The sequence below is a fragment of the Coloeus monedula genome, assembly GCF_965178545.1.
Source record: "Coloeus monedula genome assembly, chromosome: 2".
In the NCBI taxonomy this organism is placed as follows: Eukaryota; Metazoa; Chordata; class Aves; order Passeriformes; family Corvidae; genus Coloeus; species Coloeus monedula.
The window spans coordinates 96,408,067-96,425,838 of record NC_138782.1 but is presented as its reverse complement, the minus strand read 5'-3'; the positions used below and the strand labels follow the sequence as shown (position 1 = coordinate 96,425,838).

General features: G+C 42.1%; 1 protein-coding gene across 1 annotated transcript in view; it reads left to right on the top strand.

Moving 5' to 3' along the window:
• Positions 1 to 14,040: 14,040 nt before the first annotated feature.
• The window catches only part of MCPH1 (microcephalin 1), a gene marked incomplete at its 3' end in the record, with an annotated part of 126,489 nt that continues 122,757 nt past the window's right edge, over positions 14,041 to 17,772 (top strand). Inside the window, 2 exon segments of the mRNA XM_082276922.1 lie at positions 14,041 to 14,125; positions 16,169 to 16,260. Of these exon segments, the coding sequence (XP_082133048.1) occupies positions 14,107 to 14,125; positions 16,169 to 16,260 (111 nt within the window). The 5' untranslated portion in view covers positions 14,041 to 14,106.

Sequence of the window (17,772 nt, the reverse complement as noted above, 5' to 3'; positions counted from 1 at the left end):
ATGTTATGATCACAGACAGGTCTGGGACTATGACATGATTTTCCTTTTCCGCTCTGAGGCCAGATATGAATAAAGTCCTGAATTCATTTCTCATACATTATAGGGTCACGGTCTGGAAAAAACAAGGATCACCAATGAATAATCCAAAGAAGAGAGGTCATGCGTAACACCACTGTCAAAAATGAGGCTGTAAATATGCTGTCTTTAATAATGCAGCACACTTAAGTTTCTCATCCTGAAGTCCCTTCTGTCCCTTCCTCTCTCCTTGCCGCCCTCCCCCCCCCCAGCTTTTCTCAATCAGATCACTAAAATGGAGTAAGTTTCAAAAAAATGGGTCTTGGAGGAGAAAATGTTACTTTTAACCTGGACACAGACAACTATGCATCATGAACATCTAACAGCTTACTGCTACTAAGAGGGGACAGCAAATAACGGTATTACCATGTGTGTATGAAAGGGATAATATATTAAGCCTGTTTCACCTTCAAATATATTTTATCACGGATGTACTCTATGAAAATTGTGTGCCCAACTACTTAAGGTCTCTGCATTTAAAACAAGAAGAGACAAATGTTATCCTTGGTGGTGTTGTAAAAATTCAAAATGCCCTTGACATTTATTATACTAGAATTATGATGAGTCTAATTTGTAGTAGACATGTCAAAGTCTTGAAAAGCATACATCATTCCGGTAATATTTTCTCTAGGCTTTTAATAAGACATCCACATTCTAGATCCAAAGTGCTTTCCTCATAGGAAATAAGAAGGACACAGACGTGGCTCAAAAAGACACAGACCTCACTCATTCTATTGTTTCTCCCAAGCTTTGCTGCTCATGAAGTTTCTTTCTGTAAGAACACCTTGTCTCTTCCTCAGCCTTAAGAGACATTAAAATACTTTTTATAACCCAATATATTGCCAGCAAGAACTCCTTGTTCCAACTGGAAGGCAAAGCAGAAGAATTCCACATCACTGAGTATATTCCTAGAGCATGAATACTTTTACAATCCCATTTGAGACTCTATATAGTACTTTTTATTTGAGCAAGTCTAGTGATGCAACTTTTTTCCTGGTAATATATTCACTTCCTTATTGCCTGACACAATTTTGCTGCTATCTGCAAGTCCTACATGAAAGTGCCATGAGCAATTTCTTTGCCACAATGTTTTGCCATTTTTGAGAATATTGGGTTTAGGCCTCATTTTTTCAAATCAGTTAACAGTTTGAGATGTCCAACCCAAACCTCTCTACATGTCTTGTTTCAGAGGAAGGCAGATGATATTTTCTAAGACTATCAGCAGCTTATCAAGATAAAAGAAGTTAACATAGGCCATGAACAGGCAATGAATTTGTCATTCAACTGTAACAATTCATGTACATACTTTGCCTCTTATAAACATTTCTTTTCAAGAGTCAGTGAGAAAGGGTAATCAATCATTCACGGAGGCGGCTGGTGTGGGGTCTGTAGCTCAGACCCAGGAAGCTGTGACTGGTCGGGAGAGACGGTCCCATGAGGAACCATCTTCCCAGGGCCCGGTGTCTTCCCTGAGCTGTAGCTGGAGTGCCTGTGCAGAGAGGCTGTCAGCTCTTTAGTGATTGTCAGCTCGTGATTTCAGCTCTTGCTCTGCAAGGCAATCTCCAGGCCAGACCAGGAGGAGAGAGACGAGAGACCCATAGAGCAGTTCCGCATGGGGCAGCTTTATTAGTCCGCGCCCCACGAAGGGGAGGCCAGGGACGAGCTCTCTCTGCCCTCGCAGGGGCAGAGGGCTAGATCTTATAGGGATGCAGGGGGTGGGTGTCAGAGGGTAAAAGCCAATGGGTTACAAAGGATCTGCGTAGGGTCTCCCAGAGGATTCTGGATCTGTCTTCTTCTCACCATAACTGAAAGTGGTTGCCTTTCCAGGGGAGTTCTCCCTGGAAGTTATGCAATCTCCTTATCTCAGCAGGCCTCCCTCCAGGGCAGAGGCTGGGCATACCCCACAATTCACTTGTTTCTAGATAAGAGCAGAGTTTTTGGCAGCTATTGAACAATCTGCTATGCTACAAATTAACAGATGAATTCCATAGTGACTTCTCTATAAGTCCATACCTTCGCAACAAAAATGCTCTGTATTTGCCACCCTGAAAGATAGGAACCCAAAATTATCAGAAAAAGTCTACATATGGGAAGCCTACCTCTCATGCTCAAAGTGTTTCAATGGCTAGCCATATCCTCATGAGTCTCAGGCCTTAATTTCCAGACAACAAAAAGTGATGTGAAAACTTCAACTAGATGAACAGAAATTAGTTTTGGAAATGTTACGCAGTGCTGTTGGGCTTCAGGAAAGAACAGACTTTTAACTTTATCAATAGGCATATGGAAATGTAATATACATGTGGGAAATTGACATAACAGAGCAAGAACAAGGTAATCTCTTAGTGCACATGATGTCTAGCTTTGTGTTATGCTGTATCAAAACAGCATTATGTGAAAGAATGCCAAAATTTAAGTAGTTAGATAACCACCTCAAAATTATCTCAGACTTTGGAGAAATCAATCTACAATCTAAAACTTTGGGGTACCTTATAAAAGTCAAATAACAGTCCTATTATCTGTCTGTGGGTTTCAGTATCTTTCAGCCTGTGGGTTTCAGTATCTTTCAGCCTGTGGATCTCTTCAGCTTTTCCAGTAGATCTTTGTGTCACTTTAAATTTTCATATTCATTGTGTTATTGCATAACAAATACTGCTTATACTGCAAATCCTTACTAAGTGATCTATATATCTGTAGCTTGCCCTTAACTGCAGAGCACCCTTTTATCTTGTTTTGTTATGTTTTGAACAGTCTGACAAAGTTGCTGACTCTTCTTAGAGGTTTCATTGTATTCTGATGATCCAAATATATTTTATCTCTGTCTTGATGAAAGAGAAATTAGAATCCAACTTCAAACAACTGAAAAGTAAATGGGTTAATCTTTAGTGCTCCCAAGTCTCCCATATGCCATTTACCTTCTTCCTTATAATCCATTCCTGAATTTTTTTCCATTTAATATTAGCTGGCCCATAATAATTACTAGCTTCACTAGAATTGCATAAAAGATTAATTTGGTCTCTCATGACCAAAAATATATGATGAGCAATAGAAACAATCAAAATGGGTTTGCTCTACTTGAACATAAATGGACATTTACCTAACATTTGTCAGTTGTTCCTTTGCTGCTTTCCTACAACCTACTTGGATATGTACTGAGAGTTAACACTTAGTTCTGCTGCACTTCTTCCACCATTTACTGTGATAACAGGTTAGCTAAGCAGAGCTGGAAGTATGCAAAACCTTTTTGCAGTTCTTAGTCTAGACGCTGTTCAAACATATTTGAAAAAGAGGGGGGAAATGGACAAACAGAATTAAATCAATTTTCAGGATCAATCATTTTATTAGAGTGTACCACACAAAAAGGCATTAAATAATAAGAATTCCAGTCAACTCTATCAGTAACTTTTGTAAATGCTGCACTAAAAAAACTAAGTGTTCTGTAGCATTCTGGAAGATAGCATTCCTAGTAGTAAACTATTCACAGAATTTTAGAATATCCCAAGTTGGAGGGACCCATAAAGATCACTGCATTCAACTCCCTGCTCCTCACAGAACAATAAAATTAACCATATGACTAAGAGCATCGACCAGGCACTCCTTCAACTTTGTTAGGCTTAGTGCTGTGACCACTTCCCTCAGGAGCCTGTTCCAGTAACCAGCCACCCTCTCAGACCCTTTTCCTAAGTCCAGTCTGAACTTCCCTTGACACAGCTTCATTCCATTTCCATGTGTCCTATTGCTGGTCACCAGAGAGAGATAAGCATTTCCCTCTCTGCTGCCTGCCTTGAGAAAGGTTTAGATTGCCAAGAGGTCACCTTTCCAGGTTCTTCTCCAGGCCAAACAAGCCAAATGATCTCAGCTGCTTCTCCTAAGTCTTGCCCTCAAGAACTTTCAGTGTCCCTGGCTGCCCTTGCCTGGAGACTCTCTAATACTTTGATGTCCTTCTCATATTGAGATACACAAAACTGAACACAATAGTGTGGGGGCTGCAGCAGTGAAGTGTTGAGAAGGACAATCACCTCCCTTGAGTGGCTGGCAGTGCTGTTCCTGATGCACCCCAGGACACAGTTCACCCTTTCAGCTTCCAGGGCACTACTGACTCATATTTAACTTGTCATCATCAGTGTTGAAAACAGGCAAAAAAAGGCATTAAACATCTCTTCTTTGTCTATGTCCCTGCTTAGGAGGTGACTGACCCCAACAGCAACAGACCAATATTACTTCAGATTCTCCTTTTGCTATTAATGTATTTTTGAAAGCCCTTTTTGTTGCCCTTCCAAACTCTAATCAAGATTTGGTAACAAGAATTTTATCCCTGCAGTGGTGACAATCATCTCTGTACTCCTCCCATGTTGCCTGTCCTTATCTCCAATGGCCATACATTTTCCTCCTCTTCCTAAGATCTAGAAGAAATCCCTGTTCAGCCAAGCCAGCCCTCTGTGCCACTTGACTTCTGACATTTTGAAATTGCCTGCCCTGCCTGTCTGTCCTGAAAAGCCTGTAACTGTCCGTCGCAGGACCCCAGTCATAGGACTCATCCCAACATGTTTATCTTATGCCAGTGATTTCATAGATATGGGACAGGGCCAAAGCTTCTATTTCTTCTTTCTTATTCCTCAGGCTGTGCACATTTGTATAAGGACATTTCAAATGTACTCCATGTAATGAGCACATCATGGGCCTCATCAGCACATGGTCCTTCAAAACTTGGCATGCCACCCCCCCACTTATCTCTAAGGAGACTGGTTTTATCCCCTTCCCATTTTAAATCTAGTTTAAAGCTCATTTAGTGAGCTCTGCAAACTGCTATGCAAAGATCATTTTCCCCTTTGTGACAGGTGTATGCCATCTGTTGCCAGCAGGCTCAGTGTCATGTAGACAAACCCAAAATTCTGCCAGTGACACCAGGCTCAGAGCCAGGTACTGGCTGGTTCTTCCAGTTTCTTCCCTCATCATTTCCTGCAACTGGAATGATTATGAACACTACTTCTGCTCCTGATCCCTTACTTTGTTGTCCCAAGGCCCTGAAGTCTCTCCTGATTGCCTTCAGGCTCCTTGCTGCAAGCTCACCATTGCCTACATGAAAAATCAGTAAATGATCTGAGAGTCATACCAGGGTATGAAATTTTCTCATCACATCACAACCCAGGTCCCAGAAAGGCAGCAGGCCTGTTCTTCTATACAAGATCGGGCTGCAGGTGGTTTTGTTCCAGGTGTTTTGTTCCACCTTTAGAACACTGTCCTGGTCTACAGCACAAGGTGAAGATGGCATGGACCAGTTCCACAACACCTTACACTGGTCCAAGTCAGATGAGCTTCCGCTCCTTCTTTGATAATGTGGCCCTGTCCCCTGCTTTGCACAGGCTCAGAAGTCATGCACTGACTTAATTCAGGGAGGTGATCTAATTCCTAGAATTAAAGGATAAATCCAGTTGGAAGGGATCTCGGGAATTTGTCTAGTCAGGTACAATACTGAGATAATATTTGCTTGGGTCTTTGTGCACTGTGCTCTCGAACACTTCCAAGAACAGATATTCCACAACCCCTCTGGGCAACCTGCTCCATTGCTCGGCCCAGTTACCTCAGTCTCTCCTCAAGGGACAAAGGTTCCAGTCATCCTGATGGCCTTTCACTGAACTTACTCCCATTTCCCCATGTCTTCCCTGTACAGAAAGAACCCAAACCACACTTTATTATTGCCAGAAGTCCTTCCTGTCCAGGTGCAGGACTTTGGATCCTTGCTCAATTTAACAAGGTTCCCATCAGCCCATTCAAGTCCCTCTGAACGGCAGTCTTAAACTCAGGAGTACTGACATTACTCCTCAGTTGGAGTCACTCACAAACTTAATGGATTCCTTTCTTACAGCATCAAGGCTCTCACAGCCTGAAACTTTGAAAATGCCAAAATATGTATTCCCAGTCAGAGTTTATCTAACCTAGTATCCTGTCTCAGAGTTTCAACCTATTTATGGTTTCAAGATTTCCTGAACTAAGCATTATGTGAAATACTTAGTAACCTACCTGAATTCTGTGACCACTTCTGTCAGCCACAACACCCAGGTGCTAGGAGTTCTACTGTTTAAGATCCTCTTGTGTGGAAAAAAACCCCACCTTTTTGTTATGAATATGACTTCTACTGATTTCTTTTGATGCCTGTATGTTATTGGGAAAAGAGAGCAAACAGCCTCTCCCCAGTATCCCTATCCAGGTCACTCATCAGTTTGTACACCCCTTTTTACACACCCACCCCCACTTAGCTGTTTTCCAGACAATGCTGAGGCCTGCTAAACCATACAGAATCTATCACATACCTCTGCTCACACCAGTCACCCTTCTCTGAGCCTGAATTCTACTATATCCTACTTAACTTGGGAGACAAGTTTTGCTGACAGGATGTAGGCAAACTATAGTTACAAGTATAGTAATATTCCTTGTTTTGCTGCCTATTCCCAAAGAGACAGTAACAGAAAGTTCCTTTCCTGTGTATACCACTTCATCCTTAGTACAAGTTAGAAGATCGAGTTGGCAAGTAAAGCACTTCAGATGCCTTTAAATGAGATTTGGTCATTCATGTCAGGGAGATATAAGTTCACACCATTGCTCTCTTTGCTGTGCCCACTGCTTCTGGATCTGAGTCAGCTGCAGCAAAGTTCACAGCTTCAGTTCACAGCCTGAACTCCAAATTTACCCTACCATCACTTTTCCTGAGACTCAGTAAGCTGTGGAGCTCACAGTAGGAGATGGAAACCTTAAATTGCTCTCACATGTTCAAGCAAGACCTGCCTAAACATATGCAAGAGGACCGTGTTTTTAAACAGTATCTTTTGGGCTGCTTTGCCAAGTGTGAGTAAGATCATGAAGCACTGGGGATACTCATTGTTAATGCTGTCCTCAGATCTGCATCTCCATCAGAGATGTAAGAAAAGCAAGAAGCCTGTGTTCAGTAGTCCAGTTCTATATTGCTTGGGAAAATCACAAAGCTTCACAGCAGAATTTTAGTACAAAGGTTAGATAAACTGGCTTTTCCACCCCTTCACAGCTGCAGTCTTAGCCTGAACTGCAGGCACTGAAAACTGCTCAGAGGGGAAATGCATAAGCCTTCCATGCCATCATGAACAACACAGACACCTGCTTATCAGCATGTTGTTGAGTCATACTCTCGATTACATGATGGGCTGTTGTTTTTTCAGCATGTTGCTGTCTTTTTCTTCCACGATAGGCCTTTGGGGTCAGAGTGCGTCAAAGAAATTGTCTTACTGGGTGAGTTAAAACTTAACAAGGATAGGTCTCTATCTTAGTATCACTGTTTCACAAACACAAAATAAAGCTGGTGCTGTGTCAGCACATTAGCTGTGGATATAAAAACAGTGATTTCTTAAATTACGGGGTAGAAAAAGAAAATAAAATTGGTCACTGCCTCAGCTGAAAGAAAAAAGTATTAACTGCTTTTTCATTTCCTGAAAAAGGTCTCATACTTCCTTCACATCATTTTCTTAATCATGAACTTCACATTGGAAAATGAACAAAATCATCTCATCGATGAGAGCATTCAATAATTTCATAAGACTACGCAATCCATAATGTTACACTTTCTTTGTGACAGGAAATAAATGTCCCTCATAATTTTTCCCATGTTCCGTAAAACACAAATAAGGACTGAGAGTAGCAGTAAAGGTTTTTTGACAATGACAAATACACATACATCTGACAAGCATGTGCAACTTTTTTTTCCAAATATTGCTCACAATGGCTATTAGAAAGCTGGTTTTTCTTTGGGTTTTTTTCTTACTAATATGTACTAATAGTCTACATAATATATACTAACATAAACAGGGAAAATATGAGATAGGAATTTCTTCTTGTCTGTTTATAATGAACTTCTGCAAAACAGAAGTGGAAAGTTAAAACATGCTGTCGCGGGTTCGGTTTGCAACCGGGCGGAAACACCAATTTAGTGTAGTGGTTTGGTCCAAAATACTCATTACTGTTTATCTGCTGTGAGATAAGAATTAGGAGAAATGCAAAGCAGGCACCAAACTTGAAAGAATATAAAGTTTATTAACAGACCTAAAAGAGGGAAGAAAAAAAAAAAAATTATACCACCTTCAGAACTCTCCTCCTCCCCCCACCTTCCTCCCTTCTCCCACTGACAATGTGAAAAAACAACCCTTGAGATGTTCAGTCTGTTTACCACTTCCATAATAACCTTGTTCAGTCCATTTAGAAAGAGAAGTCTCTTCTTGCTCATGCTATGAAAACATTATCACAACAAGACAGCCGCCCACTTCCAAATATTGTTCAGTCCATTTAGGAAGAGGAGTCTCTCTGCCTGCGTGTGAGTCCTTTCCCCCGACTTGCAGCTTTTCCCACAACTGCTTTCGAGGGTCCACTCTTGAAGTTTCTTGGGGTACAATTTTAAGGTTGAGCCGTTCAGAAACAAAAACAGAGGCCCTTCTCCTTCCCTGGGAGCAAAGGGTCTTCATCATCTTCATCATTAAGACTATCTCTGGGAGCATCTCTAGATACTGAGGTTTTCTCCTTTCCCGTTTGGAGCAAAAGTCCTCATCTGGTTCATCTCTCCCTGTCCAAACTTCTCATGAAATTACAGCTGCGTCAGCATCTGCCTATCTCAGTGCAGGTGCTTTTGCTTATGAGTTGAACACTCCACCCCCCATATCTTCATGAAATTACAACAGGATACTCTGATATATCATAGCTTCACAACAGAATTTCAGCTTTAAGCATCTCCTCTCTCTCTCCTCCCTCAGGTTTTCAGCTCTTCACAGCACTAAAAGGGTTAATCTCACCTCGGCCTTGCAGCTTTGCAGCTGGAATGTTGAATTTTCCTTATCGCAGTGGAGAGGGGGGAGAGCCGAGCCGCTCCGGCTGCCCACGGCAAGGCAGTGGGGGGGTTCCACGGCTGGAACAGGTCCATGGCTCCAGGATGGCCGTGGCCCGGCCCGGCCTGGCCCAAGCAGGGCCTGGCCGGGCCCGCTGGCCCCCACACAGGGCCCGCAGCCACCTGTCCCAGCGCCGGAAACGAGAGAGACCTTGGAGGGGGAGTTTGCCTATTCTTAAATGTGGATCACAGAGGTGTTCACAACTTTAAGTGGCTTAGAGAATTGTCCATATTCAAACTGGCCAGCTGATAGGTTCTATCAGTTCCCAGAGGAAACTGTAAGCACCCCTTAGCAAGGACATCCCTTCCGGGACTATGCTTGCTAACCTATGACACATGCCCATCAGCCAGCCAAAGGAGGAAAACAGGAAAACAGGAAGAGAACAAGCCACTGTTGGCAATCTCAGGAGCCATTCTGCTTGTGGAGAAGCAAAGAGACTGGAATGCCTCTGAGGCTACTGAGGTGTGACTCCTCTATCCTGTTGTCCTGGTTTAAAAGACAGGTGTCTGCCAAGGAAGGCAGGAACCTTACTGGAATGGAAAACATGACCCCCTTCCCTCCAAATTATTATAACTTTGAAATTATGGGGCTTTCAGGCAAGGATATAGGCAAAGGAATAATAGTTCTTTACTAGAATACATATAACAAGACAAACAAACAACAATAACACCAGCAACAACAAACAAAACCAGAGACCCAACCACAGCCCTCTCTCGGCCATCAAGCAGCCTCCCCTTTGGTGCAGTTACGGTCACAGCCAGCAGGGGCGCTGGTGGCTCCCGGCCGGGCGGGGCAGGTGCGATGATTCCCCCACACCTGCAGGCGGCACTGTGGCGCGAGCTCAGCCACATCTCCACACGGGTGATGGCAGGCGTAGATGGGGGGAGAGATGGAAAAGGGCTTCCTTTACTAATTGGAAACTAATAAACAAACAGCTACAATCCTGGAGCTCATGAGCTGGAAAAATTAGTCCATCACAGAATAGGTATGCGGTCCTGAGAAAAGGATCCTGGGGGGAAGTATGTAAAGTATATCTGTCAGTCCAGTATTAATGGCACAGAACACGGCCGCCAAAACACTGCACAGTTTTGTATGCTACTTTAAAAATCCACACTCAAACTGAAACAGGCATAGACAAGAACTGTTAGGCTTACTGAGAAAATGAGGAGTCTACCTTGTCAGAGGAGACAATGACAGTTGATGTGGACAATCAGAGCTGATTTCTGGAGTTTCCTCCATGAAGGCAGCATGCAAATTTGTACCTGGTCCAAGCAGCTCTTCCACCTCCGCATCTGGAATGGTCAAGTGGCATTGTAGAGATGATAACTCCAGTTTTTATACAAGTGTTTAGGTCTTAAATACACAAACTGACTGACAGGGATTTACTACTTTAGAGGAAGCAGCTGTCTATCTGGGACATAACTCACACTTGGAAACTTAAGATTAAAAAAAATAAATACAAAAGGTTAAAGCTGTTGTTTGCACAAACTGGAAATAGGCTCATAAATCCACCCAACCAAATAAACAAACAAACACTACCCAATAATCAATATACAAAATCAGATTTTACTTAATAATAGCAAACCTCCTCATTTGTTCTAGGAATCTTTCATATGCTTAATGTCAAGTCCCAGGGAGTAATACATAGCCCACCATCTGAACTCTATGCCTGAGAAATTGTTTCTGTGATACAGCTTTACAAAATACCATCCCAAAGTTCACACCCAATTTATGGCAATAAATTAAGGGCTGGCTGAGAAGGAATCTTTTGAATTACCAAAGAAACACTTGAGAATACAGCCCTTTTTTATATTTTACCTAAATCTGGAAAATGACTGAATTGCTGGATTTTATTTTTTAGTTTTTCAAGACTGTTTGGATGGCTAGGAAACATTTACGTGTTTATACGACTTTTACTTTTTTGGGACTATTACTTCTTTTTGATTAAGAGGTCAACTGAAATGTAACTTTCACAGTTCCTTCCTTTCTCGACATAATTAACCTGTAAAACTCTTTCTTCCTAGTGCAGCATTCTATAACCTGTATGTCCTAGTAAGTACTGACTGTAGAGAAATCATGTCAATATAATACTTAATGCTATATTCCTAGCTTTATAGACACCATGAAATTGCATATCATCAAGCCAAATAACAAGGCTATTTAGAGGGCATTTACATTATGTTTACTTAATGTAAATAAGCCCCATTCATTGCCACTTTCAGGAGTTCATTGTGGCATGAAAGCTAAAACACCCTGATGTATTCAAACTGGCAGAATAGCAGCTGTAAAAATATAGTGCTGCTTTCTGTAAGTACTAGAGGATGATAAATGCTGAGGAGTAACTGACAGCAAGACAATACTGGCACAAGAACAGACAACTATGAACTACCAGTGGAATTCTGAAAGTTTTGTCACCATCTGAGAATTAAGTTCTTGCAAACCCTAAAGTAAGTCTGAGGTCAAAACTCCAACTTAAGACAAAACTGTAAAACTGTGGGACAGTTTCAGTATTCTGTGTATTCATTTCCATGATAAAAAAGGTGGACATCCCAAACCCAGTGTTCTCATGAGTAGTCCTAGTCTGCTCTGATAATGAATTACATCTTCTTGCAATTACTACTTTTCATTGTCTCTCAGTGTAGAATCAGAGCATACAGGTATAATTGCACGTTTCAGCATATTTGCCTTTAGCATCTATAAAACCTGCTACTACCTTTCAGCTAAAGGCTCAAACACAGCCTGTGGGTTTTTTATGAGGGTTGTCATGTACATTTAAATCTTCCCCCACCTCCACTTCTGGAATTGCCTTCCGATCAGTGTTCATAGACACTGCATTAAGACAAGACTCCCTTTTCCTTGAGGCACAGTTGAGAACCTCGGTAAAAATATTTTATTATCTGCTAGCAAAGAACTGTGTAACATACTGACAGAAGTACAAAGGATACGTAAATACAAACAAACATATATATGTAGATTGACTGGTTACTTTATACACAGAGTGAATACATAAATGAAAGAAAGTCTGTCGCACATTCAGCAGAGGAAGCACCCAAGAACTAATGCTCAACATTTGCCACAGGTCTAGTGCCATACCAATGCCCTCAAAATGAAACAAATTATCAATGCCAAAATATTGCACACTAGACTAACATATCTTAAAAAGCATTAGTATAGCCATCTGCTTCGTAGACTCCTAGGAGTCAAGATCTGAGTCTCTCCACAAAAGTAAGAATGGGCATAATGGACCACACCAAAACCTCTTTAGGTCAGCACTGTCTCTCCAGTGGAAAATTACTGAAAAAAAAAAATAAGAGAAAAGAAAAACCCAGAGTATTCCCTTTACCTTCTCAGAGTCCAGCAATATACAGTTCAGGGCTTTACTGAGGGAAAGGTGGTTTTGCACATTTTTGATAGTCTTAAAATGGTTTTCAAAAATTTGCTGGATTTGCTTCAGAAACCATGTAGTTTGCCAGCACTCTGAACACTTCCACAACCTCATGAGGTGCAATGTGGAAATACACATTCTGAGAAGACCCCATCTGGTAGTCTCTTTTGGTGCTCACTGGCTCTTTTTGGGAATGCTCCATGTTTGCCTTCTGCACATACTCATGATTTTAAGGACCTCAGGTACATCCGCCTTCCACCATTTCTTTTCCAAGCTGACAAGTCCTTGTCTGAATAGCAATTTCTCATACGGAAATCATTTAGTATCCTTGTTTTGCGTCTCTGTTGTTCTTCCATGTCAGCTACATTATTTTTCAGATGAGGAAATTAGCATTACATATTAAAGATTTCAGAACAGCACCAATTTGTACAACCATATAGTAACTCCTGAGCTCCGTGAGTTGCGTAATAAAGCTGTGCAGCATCATTTTCCTTGATGTGCTCCTTCTTTCTCACGATAAATCTCCTTACACTCACTAATTCCCTTACTTTATTATACATTTTACCATTTTTCCCTGGGGAAGTCATGAGTTTTTCTCTAACTTCCCTCTAGTATCATGTTTGCTACACTCCACCCTTCAAGCACCAAAGCCAGTTAGGGTTCCCTAACCACAGTTAATAGTACAGTTGCTCTCAAGCAGTTTTACATGCTTTGGTAAATACTGCCTCACAGTACTCTTTGCTAACCCCTATTTTGCTGGCTTTTTCTGTTATTTGTTTTCTCACTTCAGACACTGCAGTTTGGGCCACCAGAGACTTGACAGACCAGCAGTTCTCTGATCCACTTTCCTACAAACTAAAATTCTTCAGGACTGCCTCTTTCGGACTCCTTATGGTGACCGGTGACACAGAAAATTCATTTGGTGTTTGGCTTTGTCAAACCTTCATGGCATCCTGGCCTCTGTCAGCAGTAGTGTGGCCAGCAGGACCAGGACCAGTGATTCTCCCCCTGTACTGAGCACTGGTGAGGCCATGCCACAAGTGCTGTGCCCAGTTCAGGGCCCCTCAATTTAGAAACGACATTGAGATGCTGGAGTGACTCCATAGAAGGAGAGCAGAGCTGGTGAAGTGTCTGGACCACAAGTCCTGTGTGGAGCGCCTGAGGGAGCTGGGGGTGCTTAGCCTGGAGGAGGCTCAGGAGGGACCTTATTGCTCTCTACAACTGCCTGAAAGGAGGTTATAGCCACCCGAGGGTTGGTCTCTTGTCCCAGGAACTAGTGACAGGATGCGAGGACATAGTCTTAAACTGTGCCAGGGGCAGTTTAGGCTTAATATTAGGAAGAATCTTTTAATAGGAAGGGTGATTAGATATTGGAATGGGCTGCCCAGGGAAGTGGTGGAGTTACTGTCCCTGGAGATGTTTACGGAAAGACTCAGTGCCATGGTCCAGTTCACCAGGTGGTGTTGGGTCATAGGTTGGACTCGATGATCTCAGAGGTCTTTTCCAACCTAATTAACTCTGTGACACTGTATCCAGCAGCATTCGGCTGTGCCAAGCCTCCACCGGCGCCGGGCAGGGCCGGAGCTCGGCCGAGCACGCCCCATTTCCGACCAGGACCCGCTCCGCGCCCCGCAGCTGTACGGGCACGGCCGGGCCGCCGCCCGCCCCTTCTGCGCAGGCGCAGCGGGCCGTGCGCGGAGGCGGGTTTGAAGCGTGGCGGGCGCTGTAAGCTGCCGGGCTGTGCCGCCAATGGAGCCCGTCCTGAAAGGTACCGGCTTGGCCGCCGTGCGGTGGCTTCTCCCGGCGCGGGCTCCGCGCTGCCCCTGTCTCCTTGCGGTCCTTGTCTTGGCGTTTCCCGGCAGGGCGGGTGACGGGCCGCTGTGGGGGCCCGGCCCGCGGTCGCGGAGTAGTCAGGGCTCCCCCGCGGGCTGCTCTGACTCGCCGCGAACCCGCCCGATCCCGGCGGCGCGGCCTGGTCGGCCCCGGCAGGAAGCGGCTGTGCCCGGGCGCAGGGGCGGGCAGGGCCGGGCTCTTGCCTCCGCTCGGGCTGCCCCTTTAGGGTGGCTCCCAGTGGGGCACTGCCTGGCGACCCCTCTGCTCTTCCCACCCCGGTCGATCGTGGCTTTCTTCTGCATCTCAAAATTTCTGCCTCCCCAAGTTGCCCTCTCATGGCCATTTTCCTCTGCGATCACGGCCTTCTCTGAGACCTAAGGCTGGCGTTTACAAGAACCCATCTCTACTCAGAGCTCTTCTAGTTCAAAAAAGCGCCCAGCACTTCCACATTTTCCTTTCCATTAACTGTACAAAAACTCCTGTCTTTTGCTGGAATATATTTGATTAGCTAAAATAGTCTAATTATTGTAAAATACACCTTTGATCCTACTGCATGTGCATGGAGCTTTGACGTAGCATCCCTTTAAGTTCCTAGTTAGACCTTTACTGAAATGTTCCGATCTGTTTTCCTAGGAGAATTTTAGCTGTGAAAGTTCTAAAATATTTGATGTAAGAGGAAGATACTATCTTTTCAAATGCAAGTGAAATGTTTTTCACAATTGAACAATCAAGGGAAAAAGCAACTCTGGCAGAATCTGCCCCAGTCTAGTAGTAGAATGAATACAGTTAAAAGCACATTGGAGCAGACTTAAATTCTCATTTATATCTGAAGTACTGATAATAATATTTTTCCCAGTGCTTTGTGTGAGGCAGTGATTTATGTTTCATATTTCTCTTGTATGAGAAAAATGTTTCTAGTAATTGTAAAAATATTTTAATCTTTGTAATAGATACTTCTATTGTTGGAGTATTATTCTGGTTTTCATTTATGAAGAAGACAGATGAGACTGCATAATAATTAATCAGAAGGACATGCTTAATTATCTTAGTAGCTAAGATAATTAAGCAATATTTGCTAAGGATGACCCTTTTAAATTGAAACTCTCAGTTTTACTCATGAGTTCTGAGAGTTGCCTGGTCTGCAGTTTGCATGAAGTTGTTTTTGCTGAACTGCCATTTCTCCAGTTTTTGGAATTTTCCTGATTTGTCATTCAAAATGGGAAAGTGGCATGGCCAGTGGAACTGTGGGTCACTTTAGTGCCTGTCCTATGTAAAATCAATGAAGGGATTGTTATGAGTTTTATTTGCTTATCCCTCCTTGTCAGTACTTCTGTCTTTGGTTGGTTGGTTGAAGATATTCTCAACCAAGGCTGATTTGATCCCTTGAAGAGTTTATTAGTCTGCTTAATAAAGCAAGCTAATTAAATCTGAATACCTAAAGTTGCATAAGGCAACTGACATTAAATTTTATTAGCTGCTGTTGTATGAACTTAATTTTGGGTGTTTCAATACAAAAAAAGTGACAATTGAAGTCAATTGGAAACTGTTACATGATATTTCTGCAAAATTTTCTGGGAGTTTGGGCAAGGAGTAATTCTATTGTGGTGATTCTGTTTTGTTCTGTAAGTTGTGTTATATCAACTAGTTTTCAAATTTTTAATTAAAGATTAACAGTGATTAAATAATGGTAAGGCTGAGCAGTCAGGTAAAGATAACGTATTGCTTGTTAAGCTGGTAGTGTGTTTTAAACAGATGAAGTGAAAAGTCAGACTTCTAAGTTATTTCCATTACAACTAATTTAGGAGACATAAATACACTAAAAAAATTCTGCTGCTAAAATCTGACACTCAGTTTACTAAAAGCTGTATTTGCAACTGAATGTGATCTGTATAAAAGAAACTTCTATTGAAAAGGCAGTTTAACCAGTTTTACCATGGTATGTGCTTCATAAGTTGTTGTGTTCTCTCTTCTGATCCAGGTATTTCTGCATTTGTGGAAGTTTGGTCATCTAACAGAACAGAAAATTACTCAAAAACCTTCGAACAGCAACTTCTTGATATGGGAGCAAAAGTAAGGAGACTATTTTGAAATAAATAGAATAGGAAAGATCTTAATTATAAATTAGCGTGCTTGTTCTGCTTGTCACGTGTATTTCTATTTAATATGAGTTTTTAAAGGGCAGGAAGGGAGAAAATCAGAGACCTTAGAATAGACCAACATGCTGTAAAATCCTTGCTACTGACGGATGGGAAATGCATCTAGAGCCTTTCTACATCTACCGACCTCTTTGCATATTAATGTGATAGCATGCATTTCTTGGGAAGTATTGGGTTTGCCACATACTGTGGGCAAAGCAAATCTAAGTGTTGAAAACCTGTGGTTTACAAGTATGTACCTTATATTGTTCTGTTTTCATCCACTTGTAAGCAGCTGTTCTGTTATTAGTACAATATTTTCTAACTCAAGTACCATGATGTTTTATTCTTCCATTCACTCGCCCACATATTTGGATCAATTCCAGAAAGGGCTAGTAAAAATACATCTAAGAGTTTCAGTATATGTCTCAATGATTTTTTCCATACCAGATATGACTTGTAGGTGCAAAACATGTTTAATTGCCAGCTGTAACATTTCAACCAGAGACCAGAGTCAAACTGGCATCTTCCCTTCTTGCACATTATCACTGGTTAAGGGAGATTTTTACAACCCACATCACGCTCTAAAAATTACTTGTGTGTACTCCCAGAGCTCTTTAAATGGGCATGTTTAGATGTCTCTTACAGTAATTTAGGAAATCATGCTGATCTCCCTCCCCAAATCCTCTTTCTGTATGAAGTTAGCTGAGTGAGTGTGACCAGAACAGTAGGATAACTGGTTTTATTATTAAAGCAAACATGACTCTCAATAAATCACTTGAGTGAAAAGAACAAGAAATATTTCTATGCTGTACTATCAGACCTGTGTAATTCTATTCTGATGATGCTAGATTTTTTTCTCACAGAAAATATGGCAGAAGCATAAGGCTTCAAAATTCTTCAAAATGATCAAAATAACCAAATATGGTGCAGGCAGGTGATACAAATGAGCCTGTTTAGCAGATCCCTATGACTGAATAGGGATGGTCATGCCCCTTCCCTGTTCCAGACACTTCCCTGTTCTTGGCTGAGCACATGATAGTAAGCTGACTTGGTTCACTATGTCAGGAAATTAAATTCTAAATTAGTTTTTCACTAGATTGTTGATTCAGACATCTCAAAGTAAGTTCAGCTGAGCAGCAGAAGATGCTCAGCCTAAGGAGAAGAGGTGGGAAAGGAGAGAAGGAGGTGTAGGGTGGTGCTTCTCCATAATTTGGAGGCAAAGCTGCATCAATCATCCTTAGGACATGGACTGTGAGGCAGATACTGGTAAAAGTAAGCAAGCAATTGCAGCTGGAGTCATAATTTATTCTATAAGAGATTAATGGATCATTGTATACCTAGATACTTAAATATCATGGGGTTTTAACTTCTAAGAAGTCATAATCAGCTTGCCACCAGCAATGTTTAGAAAAGATAAATAGTTTTCTTAAAGCTAAGCACAGAC